At 35.0% G+C, this 22,020-nt stretch overlaps 1 protein-coding gene across 8 annotated transcripts in view; it reads right to left on the bottom strand.

Moving 5' to 3' along the window:
• Ccdc88a (coiled-coil domain containing 88A) overlaps positions 1-22,020 on the bottom strand; it is a 108,869-nt gene that overhangs the window by 44,343 nt on the left and 42,506 nt on the right. For all 8 annotated transcript variants that reach the window (XM_048352899.1, XM_048352901.1, XM_048352903.1 and 5 more), the window contains exons 8-14: positions 17,643-17,815; positions 11,243-11,324; positions 10,346-10,504; positions 7,588-7,734; positions 6,810-6,954; positions 3,799-3,983; positions 88-225 (exon numbers count right to left, since the gene is read on the bottom strand). In XM_048352899.1, the coding sequence (XP_048208856.1) occupies positions 88-225; positions 3,799-3,983; positions 6,810-6,954; positions 7,588-7,734; positions 10,346-10,504; positions 11,243-11,324; positions 17,643-17,815 (1,029 nt within the window). The remainder of the gene's footprint in view (positions 1-87; positions 226-3,798; positions 3,984-6,809; positions 6,955-7,587; positions 7,735-10,345; positions 10,505-11,242; positions 11,325-17,642; positions 17,816-22,020) is intronic.

Raw genomic sequence — 22,020 nt, 5'->3', positions numbered from 1 at the left:
TATAGAAACATTTTATTTGTACATATTTTAATGTAACTTCTGGCAATAATTTTGAAATACATTATTTGAAGTAAAAAATTAACGAACCTGTCTCTCTGAATTTTCTCTAAGTGTTTCAATTGTTTTTTCAAGCTGAGCTTTTTCCTTCATTAGATCTTTGCTTAAATTTTGACAATTTTGAAGACTTTGCTTTTCTTGAATAATCTCATTTTCAAGAACTTCAACCTAAAGAAAAAGTAAATTATAAAACAATACATTAGATATTTTCCAACAGGCAAACTGTCAAAACAAAAGATAACTACTGAATTAACAATACTTTAAGCACTCTGCCACTGAGCTACATCACTAGCTCTAAATTTGATTGGTGTATTTTAAAGATACAATAACAGTAGTGAGGACTAGGAATATGGCCTAGTGGCAAGAATGCTCGCCTCATATATATGAAGCCCTGGGTTCGATTCCCCAGTACCACATATATAGAAAATGGCCAGAAGTGGCGCTGTAACTCAAGTGGCAGAGTGCTAGCCTTGAGCAAAAAAGAAGCCAGAGACAGTACTCAGGCCCTGAGTTTAAGGCCCAGGACTGGCAAAAAATAAAAAGTAAATAAATAATAGTGGTGATTAAAAAAATAGTAAAGAATAGCAATTTCAAGCTAAAGGTATGTCACATTGTGGATAATTTTATTAGTATATAACATATTTAAACCAAGTAATTTTAAAAGATCAAGAAAAGATGTTATAACTTGGCCTTCATTGTTCCCCCAAAGTCTCACATGTTAAAGGAAATAGTAAAAATCTTGCAAAAACATCCAGGAGTCTATCTCAATAATCTGAAATACTGGTTCTCAGAGGATAGTTCCATGACAACAAAAAATGAGCATTACACCTAGGAACTTCTCAGAAGCAAGGATTCAAGAATTCATAGTTACATATGTTTCTGAGGTAAGATTCTTTTCTTTTTTGATACTGGAGATTGAACCCAGGATCTTGCACTTGCTACGCAAGCGAGCTGCCACTGAACTACATCCCAGTCTTCTAAGGTAATAATCTATTTGCACAAAATTATGTGCATGTGTGTCAGGAAAGGATGCAAAAGTATTCAGCTCATTACATAATTAAAATTTACTGTTTATATTAAAATTCATGTTTCAGCCGGCTCCAGTGGCTCACACCTGTAATCCTAGCTACTCAGGAGGCTGAAATCTCTGGATCGCAGTTCAAAGCCAGCCCAGGCACAAAAGTCCCCCATCCCCCTCAGACTATCATCTTCAATTAACCACTTAAAAACTGGAAGTGCAGCTGTGGCTGAGAGTGGTAGAGCACTAATCTTGAGCAAAAGAGCTCAGGGACAGAGACCAGACCCTAAGTTTAAGACCCACAATTGACCAAAAAAAATAATCAGGTTTTAATTGTCATCTCTAAGTACTATTTTCTACTAAAAAGAAAGACTTTTGGGGAAAATGACTGTTTCCAGGCTTTTGACAGAAAATATTAAAGATGATCTTTTAGAGTATTTTATCATTACAGAGAGTTAAACACATTTTTCTGAGCTAATGATTAAGTATTCAAGGAGCAGTTTACGAACAGATTCCCAATAGCTCATGTTAAGATAAACGGAGAACTGAAAAGCTTCAAATATTTTTAAATCCATGAGTTTCCAATGACACTAAAGCAAACTATAATTATTAGTTACCTCAGGAGGATATGAAAGAACCAATTCTAGTTTTCTTTTCCTTTCTTTCTTTTTTTTTTTTTGCCAGTCCTGGGGCTTGGACTCGGGGCCTGAGCACTGTCCCTGGCTTGTTTTTGCTCAAGGCTAGCACTGCCAATTTGAGCCAAAGCACCACTTCTGGTCTTTTCTATATATGTGGTGCTGAGGAATCAAGCCGAGGGCTTCATGTATGCGAGGCAAGCACTCTTGCCACTAAGCCATATTCCCAGCCCAAACCAATTCTAGCTTTCTTAACGTAAGTTGTCCCTTTGAGTAATTTGTGATAGCTCTTACTTAAGCCAACGTTTTTTTGTTGTTTTTGAAGTTTTTTATATTTATAGATCTATTTTAAAATCTTATTGTCAAGGTGATGTACAGAGGGGTTACAGCTACATACGTAGTGAGGATATTTCTTGTCATACTTGTTATCTTCTCCCTTGTTTTTCTCCCACCTTCCCTTCCCCCCAACCCTGGAGTTGTTTAGTTAATTTCAAACATGTTGTCTTGTAAGTATTGCTGTTGCACTGGTTAGTTCTTTATCCTTTGTCTCACCATTTTGATGTTCCCCTGCCTGATTCAGATAAATGCATATACAATACCTAGGGTAACAAAATCAAATACAGGGACAACAGGGGGTAAACCATAGGAAAGAAAAATGAAAGAAAAAATAAATAATTTCACATAGTACATTACAAATAACAACAATGAAAAACCTCTTTGTTTCCATATCTTGGAGTTAATTTTGCTTAGGTATATCATTATATGATCATATGCAGATATCTACTGAGCTATACCACATTTTATTGATCCATTCATACAATGAGGGGCATGTGGGTTGATTCCATATTTTAGCTATGGTAAATAATACTGCAATGAACATGGTTGTGCTGGTAGCTTTAGTATGACTTTGTGATCTTTTGGGTAAAGGCCAGAAGTAGGGTTGCTGGGTTATAGGGTAGCTCTATGTTTAGTATTTTGAAGAACCTCAATACTGCTTTCCAGAGTGGTTGAACAAGATTACACTCCTATTTGGCCAAATCCCTGCCAGCACCTGTTGTTATTAGATTTCTCGATAATGGCCATTCTAACTGGGGTGAGATGGAATCTCAATTTTGTTTTGATTTGCATTTTTTTTATGCCAGGATGTTGAGCATTTCTTCATGTATCCACTGGCTATTCTTATTTCCTCTTCAGAGAAGTCTAAATCATTAGCCCACTTATTAATGGGGTAATTGTTTCTTTGAGGATTTGTTTTGGGGGGGACTTAATTTTTTGAGTTCTATGTATATTTTAGATTTGAGGCCCTTGTCTGTTATATGGCTAATGAAAATCTTCTCCAAATCTGTGGTCTATTTATCTTGCTAGCTATGTCCTTTGCTATGGAGAAGCTGTGCAATTTTATGCAATCCCACTTGTCCAACCTTACTTTTGATTTGTTTTGTTTCTGGGTCTTTCTTAGGAAAGTTTCTTCCTGTGCCAAGGAACTCTAGTGTTTCTCCTACTCCTTCTTGTAATGTTTTCAGTGATGCTGGTACTGGCGTTTGCACTCAGGCCTGGATTTTGTCTGAATTTTTCTACTCAAGGCTACCTACTGCTCTACCACTTAAGATTTTACAGCTTCACTTCAGGCTTTTGGTTGTTAAAGAGTCTCTTGTACTCCTGTCCAGGCTGGCTCCGAACTATAGTCCTCAGATGTCAGTTTCCTGAGCAGCTATGATTACAGGTGTAAGCCACCAAACACCTGGCCAAAATTAATTTTTTTAGATGTGATGTCACTGTCCTTGTAAAACAATCCTTACTTTGTGTGTGTGTCTCTTTGTGTATACGTATCAATTATTTTGTTAATGAATAATATGCTGTCTTCTAGGATTTGCTACAGGCAAAGTAGGTAGGGGTACAAATGAGATAAGACTGTAAGTTAATAATTGTTAAAACTGATTAAGAGTTATAGTGTTTACTACATAAAGTGTATGACAATTCTATTGTAAGTTAAAAATATTAAGGATACATTAAAAACAGAAAATAAGCATGCTGTTTATTTATATTTACATATGCTTAACATTACAATAAACATTACATTTTATTTACCTTTTTATTCAGTCTTTGATTTTCTTTTTCTATTTTCAGTATTTTGGAAGTGCTGTCTTCTACAGAATCCATAGTACTACGAAGCTCTTCTACAGTTTTTGTCAAACTCTGGTTTTCCATCTCCAACTTTAATAATCTACTTGATGTCAATTCACTTACTTCATGGCTCAAGGATTTCTGTGGTGCTGTAATGTTGAAGTATATGCCATTATATGTTTGCTTTTTAATATTTAAAATATTGCTGGAGGCCAGTGACACCTGTAATCCTAGCTACTAGGAGGCTGAGATTGGATGATCATGGTTTGAATCCAACAAAGGCAGGAAAGTTGTGAGACTCTTTTCTCCAATTAAGCACCAAAAATGCTCCAAGTAGAGCTGTGGCTCAAGTGGCAGAGTAGTCTTGAGCAAAAAAGCTTAGGGACAAGGTCCAGGCCCCGAGTTCAAGCCCCAGGACCATCACAAAACAAAAACAAAATTAAAATGCCGATATAAACAGTGTGACACCTCCTCTTAAAAAAAAAAGCCACACCTGAGCATCTTGCTGGTTGATATGACGGTCTTGATTTGTTTGCCAGGGTTGGCTTCAAACCAGTATCTTCAGACAGATCTCAGTCTTCTGAGTAGGTAGGAGGCATGTGCCATCAGCTCTTGGCTGTTGAAACTTTTTTTTTTTTGCCAGTCCTGGGGCTTGAAACTCAGGGCCTGGGAACTGTCTCTAAGCTTCTTTTGTTGAAGTCTACCACTTGAGCCATGGCACCACTTCCAGCTTTTTCTATGTACATGGTACCAAGGAATCGAACCTAGGGCTTCCTGCATGCTAAGCAAGCACTCTACCACTAGGCCACATTCCTGGCCTGAAACATTGTTTACTAACCAGTCATTATTACTTACTTATTATTGGTTAGTTCAGATTTTTTTCTTCATGATTCAGTGTGATCAACTCTCATCCATGTATTTCAAATAAACAAGATCAGTCTACAACATGGTATGTATTTATATGTCTACTATGATGACTGTTTTAGATTATGAGTATTAAAAATCATGCTTACAACATCTTTTTTTTGTCGATTGTGGGGCTTGAACTCAGGGCCTGGGTGCTGTCCCTGAACTTTTTTGTGCTCAAGGCTAGCACCTGAGCCACAGTACCACTTCTGTGTTTTGGAGTGGTTAATTGGGGATAAGAGTCTCATAAGGACTTTTCTGCCTGGGTTGGTTTGGAACTATGATCTTCAGCCTCCTGAGCAGCTAGGATTACAGGTGTGAACCACCAGCACTCGGCTACAACATATTTTTAACAACATGGGAGAGTATGTACATTATATTATTAGGTGAAAAAAGCAGCCTGGATTTTGTAAGCACATTGCTGAAATGTTCAATTAGACATGTATACAGAAATGTTCTGATGCAAATTTTATGAACTGTCAGAGTAAAATAAGTTATGTGTTACTTATTTCCTCTTATATTTTTACATGTTCTACAACATTTTTTAGAGACTGTCTTTATAATTTAAAATGGTATCACATTTCAAAACAAATATTCTTGTCTATAACCACAATCAAAATCAATTACAAAATATGTATGATAGAATAATAATAATAAACACTTGTATTTACCATTTAGTAGGCTTTTTATCAATAAATTTAATCTTCACTACAATCCTAAGAGGTACTCCTTTGTCCCATTATATGAGCAAACTCTTTAATAGTATATTTTAACCATGTTAATAGCATACATATGTCTGAAAGCTTTCCTTATAATTCAATTCAGAAAATATTTAAAAAGTTAAAATAGTAAATAAAATATTAAACTATTTTAAATAAATATTTTAATTAGTGACTTCACTAATTGAATAGTATCATGTACTATGTAGTCAGTACAAGGAGAACCAGAATTTGGAATTAAGTTCTCAAGTGTAAGATCAGGAAAACATAATAGGTAATACATAGGATGAGTCATCTCTGTAATTCTTCTGTAAGTACTAGATTATAAATACCTTTACATCATGTATCTATCTGAAAACTGTATCTGCAGGTTCTGGTATAGTGTTTTACACTTTGTGTCCAGCTTATGCAGAAGAAATGTAGGTAGAATAATCTAATATTTGCAAATGAAGAATTATGGAATTAGTCTTCTTTTAATAAACTTGGCCTGACTTAATTTTGAAAAAGTATATCAACATTAATATATCAAATGCTATGACTCAAACAACTGGATTGTCTGTAAATATGCCCAACTTTAAGGAAGAAGGCAAGTCAGTCTGGAGCCTAGGAAAAAGAACAGAAAGTTAAAATTTTATTTGGTGGTCTTTCATCACATGTAGCAATAGACTGGTTGGTAGGTAAGCTCCTATAATGATGATTAGATTTATGAAAGTAGCCATGAAGATCTTTCACCTTCTTCTGACTAAATACTCATGTAAGTATCTTCTATGTTTCTGACTTCCCATTCTGGTTTATCTACAGTAAAAAAAAAACAATGCTAACCAGGACTTTTCTGTCTTACTACTAGATGACTATACTAAAAGAAATCAAGGGCTGGGAATGTGGCTTAGTGTTAAAGTCTTGCCTAGCCTGCATGAAGCCATGGGTTTGATTCCTCAGTACCACATAAACAGAAAAAGCAGGAAGTGGTACTGTGGCTCAAGAGGTAGAGTGCTAGCCTTGAGCAAAAAGAAGCCAAGGGACTCAGGTCTTGAGTTCCAAGCCACAGGACTGGCAAAACAAACAAACAAAATTTGATATATTGGTATTCCAGGCTTTTGTAATACTAACATGAAATAGTGCCAGTTAAATCTTGTTATTATATTCATAAAATTGAATTTTAAGAAAGACAATGCTAAGGAATTGACTAAAAAAATAAAAACAACATATTATATGAGATCATATTTGGTTAGGCACTGGCATTTGGAGTTATATCAGCAAAACAAAGAAATGTAATAATATATCCAGAAATATAAGCATAAATGATACTTCATTTATTCCTTTATTTAAGTAAGAAAAAACTGAGAATACCTTCAGAAAGTTCACTAGTTCTGGATATCTGTTCCAGCTCCCAGCCAAGATGTAATGATTCATCCATACTTTGTTTCTGGGCCATTTCTAAAGTCATATTTTCTTCCATTAATTCTTCAATCTTTTTTCTATCCATGTCTCGTTCCTTTTTATTAGAAAGCAGAAGACAAAAACTAAGAAACAGTACAATTCCTATCCACTCTTGTATTACTTATAAATTTTATTAATTAGACACTGAATAGTAAGTTTTGAGTTCTTAAAAAAATTTTCAGTTTAATTAATACTGATCCATACTAACAGGGGTGTCATATCCTTTTAAAGTGACCTTTGGAGACATCGTAAAAATGCCTCTTCACAGCCAATATATTGATTTAGTGATGTAACAGAGTTCTAACCAGTGCTAAGTTTTAGCAAAATAGCTTTATTTCTATGCTTTTAATAATATGGGGTAAAACATGACAAAATTAATAAATAATGGTCATATGTAAAGGAAACAGAAACTTCTACATATGTACTTACATCAACTTGGAAACATTTATTTAGATATGTATCTTTTTCTTCACATTTTTTATTAGCATCAAGTAGTTGTAAGAGGGGATTTAATTTTGGCATGTACATATATACTTACAATGTACCTTCATCACTTATCCTGCTCTATTACTCTTTCTTCAGTTAAGCCTCAAGAACTCTAGATATCCTTTTCGTTATGGGAAAATCTGATGAGTCATAGATAATTTCCTTAGTTGCTATACAACTAATTTTACTCCATAAATCTTACCATTTCCATATCATGCAGTTTAGCCTTTAGTTGTAAATTCTCTTTTTCTAATTCATGTAATTTGTCAGAACGAGCTCGAGTTCCTTCTAGTTGATCTTCCAACATAGTTTTTGTTTCTAATAAAACTTGATTGTCTTCTTTTAATTCCTATAATCATTTTGAAAGGGTTTTAAAAAAATCACAATGAGCTAATTCACCTATTAATTTTTTTAAGTTCTGCAACATACACATTTTTATTGTGAACCAAAGCATTAAGCCAGTCTTGTAAACAGCTTCATGCAATAGTAAAGCTATTAAGAGATAAATAGTTGTATTTTTTTGATTCATTTACCCTCCAGAATTTAAGCTACTATGCAATCAAAATACCCAGTACTTAGAATGAGTAATACTTCTATATTTGTAGTAGGCTTAAATTGTTAAGAATATATTTAAACTCTTAAAAGGATAAGGAATGAAGTATAAATAGTTTTCCAGATATTTAAGACAAATCCCCACAGAATGAATGCTTAACTTAGACAGAAATGAAGTAAAAATTTCATTCTGAGCTAAAACTTGGAAGTCAAGGGTTTTAGATTTTTATAGTAAAATACCAAGACATAAGCTAAGATTCACATAAACCAAGACTCTATGAATAATTTTTAAAAATCTTGAGGAAATCCTTTAAATGTGCCTGCGTATAATTTGAGGACACATTCTCAGTTCTACATTGCTAAGTTATATGCTGAGGTTTATAAATACTAGAGAAAAGGATATTGTTTTTACTTTTATGTAGCGTTTTACTATGAAATGCAGCCTGATATCAAACTCAAGATCCTCTTTGCCTTAGTCTTATAAGTATGGGAATTATAGGTAAGTATAGGTATACCAACACATTCAGCTCTAGAAAAGTATACTAAGTAGGGGCCTGTAATCCCACTTGCTTAGAGAAGTGGAAATCAGGAAGAACACAGTTTCAAGCTAGCCAAGGGGAAAAGTTAGTCAATCAGTAATGGACATTGTGGTGCAAACCTAACATTCTGGTTATACAAGAGACATAAATATGAAGGATCTAAGTAAAGATGACCTGGGCAAAAACTCAAGCTCCTACTCAAAAAATAACTAGGACAAAAAGGGATGAAGGTGTTTCTAGTACCTAGGAACTGTAAGATCCTGTGTTCAAATGCTACTACCATCAAGAAAAAAATGTATATTAAGTCACTTAGTAATGGATGAGAACTCCTTAATAATAGCATGCACACAAACATCTAAATAACTGGCAGAAAATTAGTAACTTTTGTATTGCAGTACTATTATTTCTATTTAATGGTAACTTCACACTAAAATGATCTTTATGCTTTCAATGATTCTGCATAATGCTTTCTTATCCTATACTGAGACTGACCAAAATCTCTCTGTTGACAAAAAGTAAGAAAATTAAACAAGAAAAAAAAAAAAAAAGGATTAAAGGACAGTAAAATTCTTACTCCACCTTCAGGTAACACTAAATTGCAATTCAGAGTTGTTTTTTTCTCATTTATTTGCATATACATAGCTTTTATTGATAATAATTCTAATCTCATTAAACAGCAGTCAGAAATGTTCTCATCTGTAGAAAAGTTTGAGATTAGCAGAAATAAGCATTTTAACAAAGACAAAAGGACTTCGAAAGTCTGTCCTACTTCTGATGTTAAATAAAGGAATAAAAAAAAAAAAAAGAATACCAGGTGCTAGTGGTTCAAACCTGTAATCTTGACTACTAAGGAGGCTGAGATCTGAGGACCATGGTTCGATGCTAGCCCCAATTAACTACCAGAAAACTGAAGTGGCACTGTGGTTCAAAGTGGTAGGGTGCAAGCCTTGAGCAATAGAGCTCAGGGCCAGCACCCAGGCCCCAAGTTCAAGTACCATGACCAACAACAAAAGAAAAAAAGAAAAAGGAATACCAAAGAGTTAGATAAATTACTAATGTCAAAAAAATCCATTTGTGGGCTGGGAATATGGCCTAGTGGCAAGAGTGCTTGCCTCATATACATGAAGCCCTGGGTTCAATTCCTCAGTACCACATAGATAGAAAAGGCCAGAAGTGGTGCTGTGGCTCAAGTGGCAGAGTGCAAGCCTTGAGCAAAAAGAAGCCAGGGACAGTGCTCAGGCCCTGAGTTCTAGCCCCAGTACTGGCAAAAAAAAAAAAAAAAATCAATTTGTGAAAGTCTAAGTAATAATTCTGATTTATCATTTATTTCTTCCTCTCATTTAAAAAAAATCCTTGTTTAAAATCCAGCAACAGTGGCTCATGCTGACATCTGGAAGACTAAGGCTCAAAGCCAGCTCAGGCAGAAAAGGCTGCTAGACTCCATGTCCAATAACCAATACAATGATGGAAGTACGGCTCAAGAGGGACAGCACCACTGTGAGCAAGAAAGCTGAATAAAAGCATGAAGCCTTAAGTTCAAGCCCTAGTATCCAAACAAACAATGAAACATTTTTATGAAATAATTCCTGTTTATTAAGTACATTTTGAAAGTCATTAGCACTTTTTTCCCCCAGTCCAAAGGCTTGAACTCAGGACCTGGGCGCTGTCCCTGAGCTTCTTCTGCTTAAGGCTAGTACTCTACCACTAGAGTCACAGTGCCACTTCCACCCTTTTCTGTTTATGTGGTACTGAGGGACCAAACCCAGGACTTCATGCATGCTAGACAAGCACTCTACCACTAAGCCACATTCCCATCCACTCATTAGCACTTTTAAGGAAAGAAAATATGGTGAATCATTAACAACATACCTCAACTCTTGCTTTATAAAATTCAATATCATGTAGTCTCTCTTTATATCTACTGACTTCACTTTCAAGTTTATCAACTCTTACTGCCTTCTCTCGAAGTGCATCCAATTCATCTCGGTACATTCTAGCAGAACGAGCATCCGAAAGCAAATTCATGTTCTAAATATAAACATACAATGATGCTTTTAATATTACTCTTTCAACTTTTTTAAGTAAACTAGAAGTTTTGATCTATTTAATAAGCAAAGAGTCAAAATTTAAAAAGCATTCCCACATACATAAGTTAAAACATCGTGTATCTTGAGTAATCAGAGACCCAGGGAAATAACATAAATAGCACAATTCACAATACATACAGTTGTTCTAGTTTCCAAGCCACAAAAGTGAAATACTCAAACAAGACAGACTTGGGGCTGGGAATATGGCCTAGTAGTAAAGTGTTTGCCTCATATACATGAAGCCCTGAGTTTGATTCCTCAGCACCACATATATAGAAAAAAAGCCAGAAGTGGTGCTGTGGCTCAAGTGGTATAGTGCTAGCCTTGAGCAAAAAGAAGCCAGGGACAGTGCCCAGGCCCTGAGTTCAAGCCCCAGGACTGGCAAAAAAAAAAAACCAACAAAACGAAAAAGACAGATTTGGAATTGCCCCAGTCCCAAGAGTATCTTTTGAAACTTAGCAAAGTTTAGAGCAGAAATAAAAATCCAAAGACCTTAATTTCTAGTTTTCACTCTAACATTTTTGTGAGAGAAACACGGAAAAAGTCATCAACTGTAAGCCTCAATTACCTCATTTACTTATATGAAGTATTGAGGTCAAGGTTATAAATTAGAAGGAAAAAAACCCCACAATTTCCAATTACTTGAGGGTCCTATATGATAACAGTTAGAGGTACAAACCTCTTGTTGTAGCCTTTTAAATTCTACTTCCATTTGTTCAAGTTCTTGTTTGCAGTCCAACAACTGTTCAGTCTTTTCCTCCCTGAAGCACAAAAACATATTTATTAAAGATAAACCTCAATACTTAATAAATTATTTTCCTTATCTGCATTAATGTAAATGTACTATCATTACTGAATAGCTAATTGAATACAGTATTAACCATAACTGTAACTCAGAGGAGAAAAAACTAAGGTATGTATATAAATAGATATCAGCAACTTTCCATTGCCATCACTGCCATGTTGTTGAAAGGGTAATAACTTCAACGATCAATGTCCTCATACTTCATTATATAGTTTTTCTCTTATCTTTCTTTCTTTTTTAAATTTATTTTTATTTATTTTGTTTTTGTTGCCAGTCCTGGGGCATGGACTCAGGGCCTGAGTGCTGTCCCTGGCTTCTTTTTGCTCAAGGCTAGCACTCTAGCTCTTGAGCCACAGCGCCACTTCTGGCCTTTTTCTATATATGTGGTGCTGAGGAATCGAACCCAGGGCTTCATGTATACAAGGTGAGCACTCTTACCACTAGGCCATATTCCCAGCCCTTTTCTCTTATCTTTCATCTTTCTCCCCAAAGGTCTTTAACACATATACTGAGTTAAAAGAATTGTACATTTACTATTTGTCACACAGATAAAACTTTACTTTTTATTGGTTTCTATCTTGTAGCTTATAGAAGCATAGTATACTTTTTAATACAAATATATTTTTATAAGAACAAAACAAGGCAAAATTTGGGGCTGGGAATATGGTCTAGTGGTAAAGTGATCATCTTATATACATGAAGCCCGGGTTCAATTCTTCAGCACCACATATATAGAAAAAGCCGGAAGTGGCGCTGTGGCTCAAGTGGCAGAATGCTAGCCTTGAGCAAAAAGAAGCCAGGGACAGTGCTCAGGCCCTGAGTTCAACACCCAGGAGTGGAAAAAAACAAAACAAAACAAATATACTCATGCTTTTTTTTCTTTTTGATCTAATTTACTTCTAATTCTCATTTTCCTATTTCCCCTTCAGAGCCAATCTCCTCAAAGAAATACTAACTCGATTTTCCATCATTTTTCAATAATAAAAGGTTATTGAATAAGCAACCTATTGTTGACATCTTGTATACTTCCTCTTCTTCAGAACCATATGTTTTAATACTGAAGTATCTCCTTGAGTGAGGAACCAATGCATCTAGGTGGGTAATATGCTTTGGAATAAAACTTGCTATACATGAAATGTTGCATATATTAGGACATCATCCTAAAAGTACACTGCAGGTTCAAATGTATTTGATATATAAACCACTCTCCAGAAAGATCATTAAGCAGCAGAGAACAAAGTTATCTTTACAAAAAAAACGAAAAATGCTGTTAATGTTCTCATTTGTATTTCTTTTCTTTTCCTTCCTTTTTACCTTTTGTTTTGGTGCTAGTCCTGGGATTCAACTCAGGGCCTGGGCATTGTCCCTGAGTTTTGTGTTCAAGGGTAGCTCTCTACCACTTTAGCCACAACTACACTTCTGGCATTTTGGTGGCTTATTGGAGGTAAGAATCTGTCAGATGTTCCTGCTCAGGCTAGCTTCAAATCATAATCCTCAATACCAGCCTTCTGAGTAGGTAGGATTACAAGCTTGAGCAACCAGTTCCTGGCTTCTAATTTGCATTTCTTTTTTTTAAATTTTTTATTATAAAACTGATGTACAGAGAGGTTACAGTTTCCTACGTTAGGCATTGGATACATTTCTTGTACTGTTTGTTACCTTGTCCCTCATACCCCCTCCCCCTCCCCCTTCCCCCCCCTGAGGTGTTCAGTTCGCGTACACCATACAGTTTTGCAAGTATTGCTTTTGTTGTTGTTTCTCTTAATTTACCCTTTATCTCTCAATTTTGGTATTCCCTCTCAATTTCCTAATTCTAATACCAGTATACACGGTTTCCAATATACTCAGTTAAGATTACAGAGATAGTGTAGATACAATCCAAGAAGGTGATACAAGAACAGCATCAACAGTATAAACTACAGATACACATGGGATGTTGAAAGTAGTTACAACTGTGATCTAACAATCATTTCCATAAAATGGAGTTCATTTCACTTGGCATCATCTTATGTGAACATAAGGGTATAGCTATTGGGCTCTTGTGATCCTCTGCTGTGGCTTGCCTAATCCTGTGCTAATTATTCCCAATAAGGGAGACCATAGAGTCCATGTTTCTTTGGGTCTGGCTCACTTCACTTAGTATAATTTTTTCCAAGTCCTTCCATTTCCTTACAAATGGGGCAATGTCATTCTTTCTGATAGAGGCATAAAATTCCATTGTGTATATGTACCACATTTTCCTGATCCATTCGTCTATGGAGGGGCATCTGGGTTGGTTCCAGATTCTCGCTATGACAAATTGTGCTGCAATGAACATTGTTGTGCTGGTGGCTTTATTGTGATTTTGTTTGTGGTTTTTTGGATAAATACCCAAAAGTGGGGTTCCTGGGTCATAGGGGAGTTCTATATTTAGCCTTCTGAGGAATCTCCATACTGCTTGCCAGAGTGGCTGAACCAGTTTACATTCTCACCAACAATGAAGTAGGGTTCCCTTTTGGCTACATCCCCTCCAACAACTGTTATTGTTAGTTTTCTTGATATATGACATTCTTACTGGGGTGAGATGGAATCTCAATCTTCTAATTTGCATTTCTTTTTTTTCTTTTTTTTCCCCATTTCTTTATTGTTAAAGTGATGTACAGAGTGGTTACAGTTTCATACATAAGGCAGTGCATACATTTCTTATCCAACTTGTTACTTCCCCCCTCATTTTTCCCCCACCTCCCTGCTTATTTCCCTCCCCCCATGAGTTGTACAGTTGGTTTACACCATATACTTTTGTAAGTATTGCTGTTACATTGGTTTGTCTTTTTATCCTTTGTCTCTCAATTTTGGTATTTTCTTTCCCTTCCCTAGTTCCAGTACACATATAAAAGGTACTAAAATCAGTGATATCAGGGGTAAAACCATGGGAAGGAAAGACAAAAGAAAAAGGCCATAATTTCACATGGTATGTTGAAAATAACAACACCAATGATAAAAGCACTTGTTTCTATAACTTGGGAGTTCATTTTGCTTATCAACGTCTTATGTATTCATATGAATACACTGAGCTATTGTGATTTTCTGCTAGGATTATTCTAGATGTATAATAATTATTATTCCCAATGAGGGAATAGTCTATGTTTCTTTGGGTCTGGCTCACTTCACTTATGATCTTTTTCGAAGTCATTTGTCATCGCCAAAATATGGAACCCACCCAGATGCCCCTCAGTAGATCAGTAGATCAAGAAAATGTGGTACATATATAAAACGGAATTCTATGCCTCTATCAGAAAGAATAACATTGCCCCATTTGCAAGGAAATAGGAGGACTTGGGAAAAATCATACTAATTTTCATTTCTTGAATACAAGAAAATACTAATTGGGTTTTCCATGTTTGTGGTATTCAAATTTCTTACTTTGTGACTAATTAACTCATCTTATTCCTAACTTTTTAATGGACAACTGGTGTTTAAATAAAAAACTATTACTTTTAGGACTAATACATTAATAACATTTCTTGCCAATGTTCCTTTTAGGATTATTGACTATTTTAAAAATTATTGTTTTTTTTTTTTTTTTTTTTTTGCCAGACCTGAGGCTTGAACTGAGATGTGGGCACCTTCCCTGAACTTTTTTGCTCAATATTAATGCTTTGTCATTTGAGCCACACCTCCACTTCTGACTTTTTACATTGCTAACTGGAGATAAAGAGTCTCACAGACTTTCCTACCTGGGCTGGCTTCAAACCAAGACCATCATCACAACCTCCTGAGTAGCTAGGATTACAGGTATGAGCCACTAGTATCTGGCAAGCCAATTATTTTTTAAGCATTCAACCAATTATTTTTTAAGCAATATTGAAAATAAGGCTAAAAGATATGCAGCAGTATTTACAATAGCTTAAAATGGGAATAATTCAAATGCCTATCATCTGATGAAATGAAAAATTTAAATGTAGTCTATCCACACAATGGAATATTATTTGCCCATAAAATATTATTTGGTACCTTAACCAATAGCTACTATAACATGGATGGACCTGGAGAATATTATGCTAAATTAAGTCAGTGATAGAAACCAACGTATTATATAATCCCATTTAAATGCAATGGCCAGAACAGACCAACTCACATAAATAAAAACATATGTTAGTTATTATAGGAGCTAAGGGCACAAGGGATAGAATGAGTTTATTTTGAAAATGTTTTTAAAATAAAAATGTCTTTATTGTGCAATGTTTGCTTGACTCCATTAATAATCTAAAAGCTATCTAATTATATACTTTAAAAGGATGGATTTTTGGACTGGAGGTGTGGCTCAAGTGGTAGATTGTCAGCTCAAGCAAGCGAGCTGAGCAAGCTTGAGTCTGACTTCAATTTCTAGTAACAGCAAAAATCAAACAAACCTAATCATAGCAAAATAAGGCTATTTTTTAAAAGAATAAATACATGAAAGAAAATTTTAAAATATGGAATTGATGGAAAAAAATTATTAAAGAGGCTTTTGATAGTGTTAACTACTGCATAAAATGAAATTAACAAGAAATTATTTCTTCCATTTAAATCATAAATTACACTTTTACTCTGAATGTTTATAAGAAAAGCAATTATATTCTGTTGCACAACCCCCCAAAATAAGTATAGTTAACTTTCACATTCTAATTACAATTATTTGTTGCATACTTTCCTACTATAAAGAAACCTGAATTACGTTTGTCGATCATGCTTTCTTTTTAATCAAAATCTATCCCAGTAACAAGACTAGCAACTAATGTTAGTATAATAAACCCATGAATGTAACATATTCAAGGAACAATAAAGATATTAGACGATACTGGATGAAGTGATAGTTACTAGGAATACTTGCTTTATCTAGCATATTGATTTATTCATTAAAAACATTTATTTCCATTTTCTAATCAGTACATTATGAAACCAAATTTTGCCAGTCCATTCAAGTTGTTTGGAATTTTAATATACTTCATAGCTAAGTAATTTTTATTGGAGAATTAAGTTCTAACAAAATGCAAATTGTTAAACAGATTCACAGCCATGACTGTAGTTCTAATTGCATGCTTTATCTAAAGACTGGAGAAGATTGTGCTAAATTATATGCAAAGAACTAGTGTTCACTGTTTAGCCTATCCATTAACTGCCAGTCAAACTAATAACAGCAATCTCTTCCCTAATTTTCCTGGTGCAGCTGTTTGTAGAATATCCTGGGCGTGTTCACTTCAATAGACACATAATAATGCAGACATCCACAAATGAAAGCTGTTTTTTTTTTTTAAATTTTCCTGTAGAATAATATTTCTTCTACCTTGCATATTCAATTTACTTTAACTACATTAAATAATCAGTAAATAAATATAATAGAAATATTGTGATTTTAAGTTTAAAATCTACAAGCTTAAGTTCCAGAAAAGCCAAAATGAGAAAAAAGTTCCTAAAACAAAAATTCTTTGTTCTTCCTAAAATACACAATTCAAGATATCCAGCAGAGAATGGTTATAGTTTTGCTATGGTTTACTAGGGAATATCTCATGTGTAACATTTGTATTTTAGAATTTTGTATTTACATCTTAGAAAGTTGAATAATTTTATGAAGACTAAATGTGACTATTTTACTTAGTAGACTTACACATTTCAAATACTTAATGTAGAAGATACAAAATTAATTTACAAAATTATTTTTGTATTATATACTAGCAATTTAGTCTTTCAAAACCATTAATTTTTTAAAAAGCTGAACTTACTGATTTATGTCAGTGGTTCCCAGTATTATGAATTTCAAGGAATATAAAAAAATAATAAGCCCAACAATTTGCCAAGGAAGGATACAATTTTGTTTCCGTAAAAGAAATTTTAACACAGAAAGATAGGAAGGATATAACTAAAATAAAAAGTATTCTTTAAGTTGATAAAAACTGGTGTTAAGAAAAATTTGTTTCCTTTTTTTGTTCTGGTACTGGGGCTTAAACTCATCTAGTCACTGTCCCTTAGCTTTGTCACTAAAAGATGGTACTCTACCATTTGGGCCACAGCTCCATTTATAGTCTTTTGGTGCTTAACTGAGCCTGGGCTGGCTTCAAACCACTATCCTCAGCTCTCAGCTTTCTGAGTAGCTAGGCTTACAGTGGTGTGTCACTTTTCTCTGGCTTATTTTTCTCATTTTAACAAATACAAGTGAAAACTTAATATAGGTCCATTGATCGATATAGTCTATAAGCCTAAACATATTGTTTATGTCACTTTTGTGATTTATGAATCTTGAAAATCAGCAACTTACAGTTCCTGCCTAAGCCTTCTTATCTTAGCCTTAGCATCTGCCAGTTCCACTGACAGATGCTGTCGACTTTCTGTTCGCTTCATGCCTGGAGAACCACAGGGTGACTGTGCAGATGAAGTGCCATGGGGTAGAAAATGAAGTCCATCTCGCTCTTCAGAGAGTTCTACGATAGTCTAAAAATTGCAAAAATAAACACAAAATCACTTTTAGTATTCTATATTCTATATCACTTTTAGTATTCTACATTAACATTATTCACGGGCTCTAAGTATTATAATATACAATATATCAAGAAAAATTCATTGGTCAAAAGTATCTTAAAACTTTACCATATTTAGTTGCTTTTTTCTGTTCTTTTCTTTTGTGCCAGTCCTGTGGCTTGAACTCAGGGCCTGGGAACTGTTCCTGAGCTTGTATGCTCAAGGCTATTTCTGGACCATTCAAGCCACAGCTCTACTTCCTATATTTTTCTTGTTAATTGATAAAAATCTTACAAGCTTTCCTCCCTGTGCTCGCTTCAAACCTTGATGCTCAGATCTCAGCCTCCTAAGTAGCTAGGATTACAGATGTGAGCCACTGGCTTAGCTGCCATTTTAAGTTTCATTCAGTAGTTCACACATAAGCTATTTAGTAGATAGCATAAGAACAAGGCTTTGTGTTTTTCCCTTTCCGTTTTTTTCAGCAAAAGAAATCAATCATGACAAAGAAAAACAAAAACAACAACCAAAAAACCCATCTAGATTAGACAGTAACTATTAGGCATAAAAGACTCGATACAGGAAAGGAAACAACTCTCACAGTGATCTGTCTAGAAGTGTGCTATCCAATTTAATAGCCAGTAGCATGGGTGGTTATTTAATTAAAAAAAATTTTAAGTAAAAAGTCAGCTCTCTAGTCACAACAGCCACACTTCAAGTACATGATACATATACTACTGAGCTACCCCAAGATATAAAATCTTGCCATCAGGACAGAATTGGACACTACTACTCTAAAATTTTGTAATTCATGAAAAACTAACTGCTAGAGGGAATAAGACCTCAGAGGTACCAAGATGGATTCATTTATAATTATACAATTGGCTAGTAGCAATGCTGAGAGACTCCAGGCTAGTCTCAACTCTATATCCTATGTTCTATTTCAAAATAATCTGCTTTCCATCTCAAAGCTTCCTATATAATGTTCTCCGAAGGCCCTCCATGAAGTCTCCTTTTCTTTTTTCATAAATCTGTATTTTAAATAATATATCCCTTACTATCATTTTCTTTATTCTTCCAATTTTTTAACTGGTGAATTATCTAAATATTTTTCACTCAAATCTCTCAAGCAAACAGGATTTATCTTCTACTGTAATTTCAAATGTTCTACTACTCCACCCAAAATGAGTTGGTTACTTCCTTTGGATCATAAACTAAGAACCTTTATTTCTCACCAGGTCATGTACTAAAGCATTACTTATTTTTTGTTTGTTTGTTTTAACCATCTATTAGAATTTACATGTTTATCTTTGGAATACATTTGAGTACCTGTATCAAGGTATATCTTCTTCCTTGCAAACTATTGCTTTTATAGATTCATGAGTGCATGTTGATAAGCCTAAGGAGGAGCTGGGCAAATGGTGGCTTACATCTTTAATATTACCTATTCAGGAGGCCAAGATCTGAAAAATCACAATTTGAAGCCAGTCCAGGCAGAAAAGTCTGTGAGACTTTTTGTTTTTTTTTTGGCCAGTCCTGGGCCTTGGACTCAGGGCTGAGCACTGTCCCTGGTTTCTTTTTGCTTAAGGCTAGCACTCTGCCACTTGAGCCACAGTGCCACTTCTGGCCATTTTCTATATGTGTGGTGCTGGGGAATCGAACCCATGACTTCCTGTATTGCGAGTCAAGCACTCTTTCCACTAGGCCATATTCCCAGCCCCCTCTATGGGACTTTTAATCTCCAATTAATCAGCAAAATACAGAATTGGAAGCATGGCTCAAGTGGTAGAGCACCAGCACTGAGCAAAATAGACAAACACAAATATAAGGCACTGACTTCAAATCCTGGTACTAGTACCAAAAGAAGAAAAAAAAAACACACTCAATGACATCTAAAGATGATCCCTCAGTTCCTGTCCTCATATATCCACTACTTAATATATGCAGGCTTCTCAGTAAAGAACCATTTTTTCATTTGTGACATGCCTGTCTCCTTTACTATCCTTGCTCATATGTCACCATACCTACACTTGAACTTTTAATCACACAATTACTTTTCTCTTGCCCAAAGAGAATATTTTTAGCTACTTTAGATTCCTAGTTAGTCTGGAACAACAAATAGTCTCACAAGTGTCACTGTTACTTTTTATTTTAATAGCACCAGGCCACTATCTGACAACATCTCATTTTTTTTTGTATATATATTTTTAGACTTCCTAGCTAGAATTCCTTTACTAGAGAGTAAAAGTCTTTCATTCTTTTTTGAAAGTTTGGCAGTTTGTTGTTCTAATCACTTTAGCGAAGATCTTGCAAAAAGCAAGTGTTCATTAGATGTGTTTGAAGAATGAACATAAAATATATATAAATGGTAAGGACAAAAATGCAAGTGGTCTATTTATTTGACTTGTAGAACTCATTAAGAAAAATAATTAGAAATGTATTCTAAATCAGATTTAGACAGGTTAAGAACACAAGCATTTGATTTAGAGGTTCAACATTACTATATTCAACTTCTCTGAGCCCAATTATGGTTATCATGAAAATTCAAAAAGACAAGAGTATGTAAAGCTTGTAGCACAAAGTCTGGCTTAAAACAGAGACAATAAGAAGATTCATAAATTTTAAAATACTTCAAATTTATTAAAATCTCCTATTTGGGGGCTGGGAATATGGCCTAGTGGCAAGAGTGCTTGACTTGTATACATGAAGCCCTAGGTTCAATTCCTCAATACAACATACACAGAAAAAGCCAGAAGTGGGCGCTGTGGCTCAAGTTGGCAGAGTGCTAGCCTTGAGCAAAAGGAAGCCAGGGACAGTGCTCAGGCCCTGAGTTCAAGCCTCAGGACTGGAAAAAAAAAATCTCCTATTTAGTTAAAAGGAATGGACTGAAGGAATATGCACAGCTTGAAAAAAAACAACAGGAAAGAAAGTTAAGACTTAACCTAAATAAGAACTTGTTTTAACCTAACAGAAGGATATAGAATTGTTATATTTACATATTATATACTATATTTAAATGTGTAGTTCTTTTTTATGCATATAGAAATTTTTTTAAGAACTAAGGTTTGAGCTCAGGGGATAGGCACTTGAATTATGCCTCTAGCCTTCTTTATTTTTGGTTATTATTCAGATAAGGAATTGGCATTTTTGCTTTGGGTTGGCCTTAGATTGCAATCTTCCTACCTGTGCTTCCCATGTAGCCAAAATCACAGGCATAAGTCACCATATCTGGGCTGTTGGTTTAAGATGGGTCTTGCTAATAACTTTTTGTCTGAGCTGACCTCTTATCTTGATCCTCTCAATCTCCCTCTCCCAAGTAGCTGGGATTACAGATACATACCATCATATCTAAACCTTTTACTTATCTTTTTTTTTTTTTTTTTTTTTGCCAGTCCTGGGGCTTGAACTCAGGGCCTGAACACTATCCCTGGCTTTTTCCTCAAGGCTAGCACTCTACCACTTGAGCCACAGCACCACCTCCGGCTTTTTTCTATATATGGGGTGCTGAGGAATCGAACCCAGGGATTCATGTATACAAGGCGAGCACTTTACCACTAGGCCACATTCCCAGCCCCACTAAACCTTTTTCTCATTGTCCATTGGCTCAAATTTGAGGAAACCATTCCCCAAAGAAATGGATTTAAAACAGCTTAAAACTTGTTTCACAAATAGCTGAAAAAGGAGCTTATTTTCCCTGTTACAAATATTAATGTAACAAAAATGCTTAATTGGACAAGGATAGTATATTCTCGAAGGATCATACTACAATCATACTACAGTGCTTCATATTCCTTTTAGATTTTGCAGTCACATATGACAAGTATCTTGATTATCTTGTATTTATCGCTTCATGTAAATAAGATAAAGCAATTTACACATGCCCATCAGTCATATAAAAGCAAAGCAAAGGTGTTTTTCTATTTTTGCCAGTCCTGGGGCTTGGACTCGGGGTATGAGCACTGTCCCTGGCTTCTTTTTGCTCAAGGCTAGCACTCCTCCATTTGAGCCACAGCACCACTTCTAGCTTTTTCTGTATATTTGGTGCTAAGGAATTGAACCCAGGGCTTCATGTATGCTAGGCAAGCACTCTACCATGAGGCCACATTCCCAGCCCCCAAATCAAAGGTTTTAAAAAGTAATTTCTCAGAAGCTGTATGACATTATTGTAACACATTTTAAAA

Source organism: Perognathus longimembris, chromosome 8 (assembly GCF_023159225.1).
Source record: "Perognathus longimembris pacificus isolate PPM17 chromosome 8, ASM2315922v1, whole genome shotgun sequence".
NCBI classification, from domain to species: Eukaryota; Metazoa; Chordata; class Mammalia; order Rodentia; family Heteromyidae; genus Perognathus; species Perognathus longimembris.
Note: the sequence above shows the minus strand (reverse complement) of the source record. Positions and strands in the feature narration are given on the sequence as shown.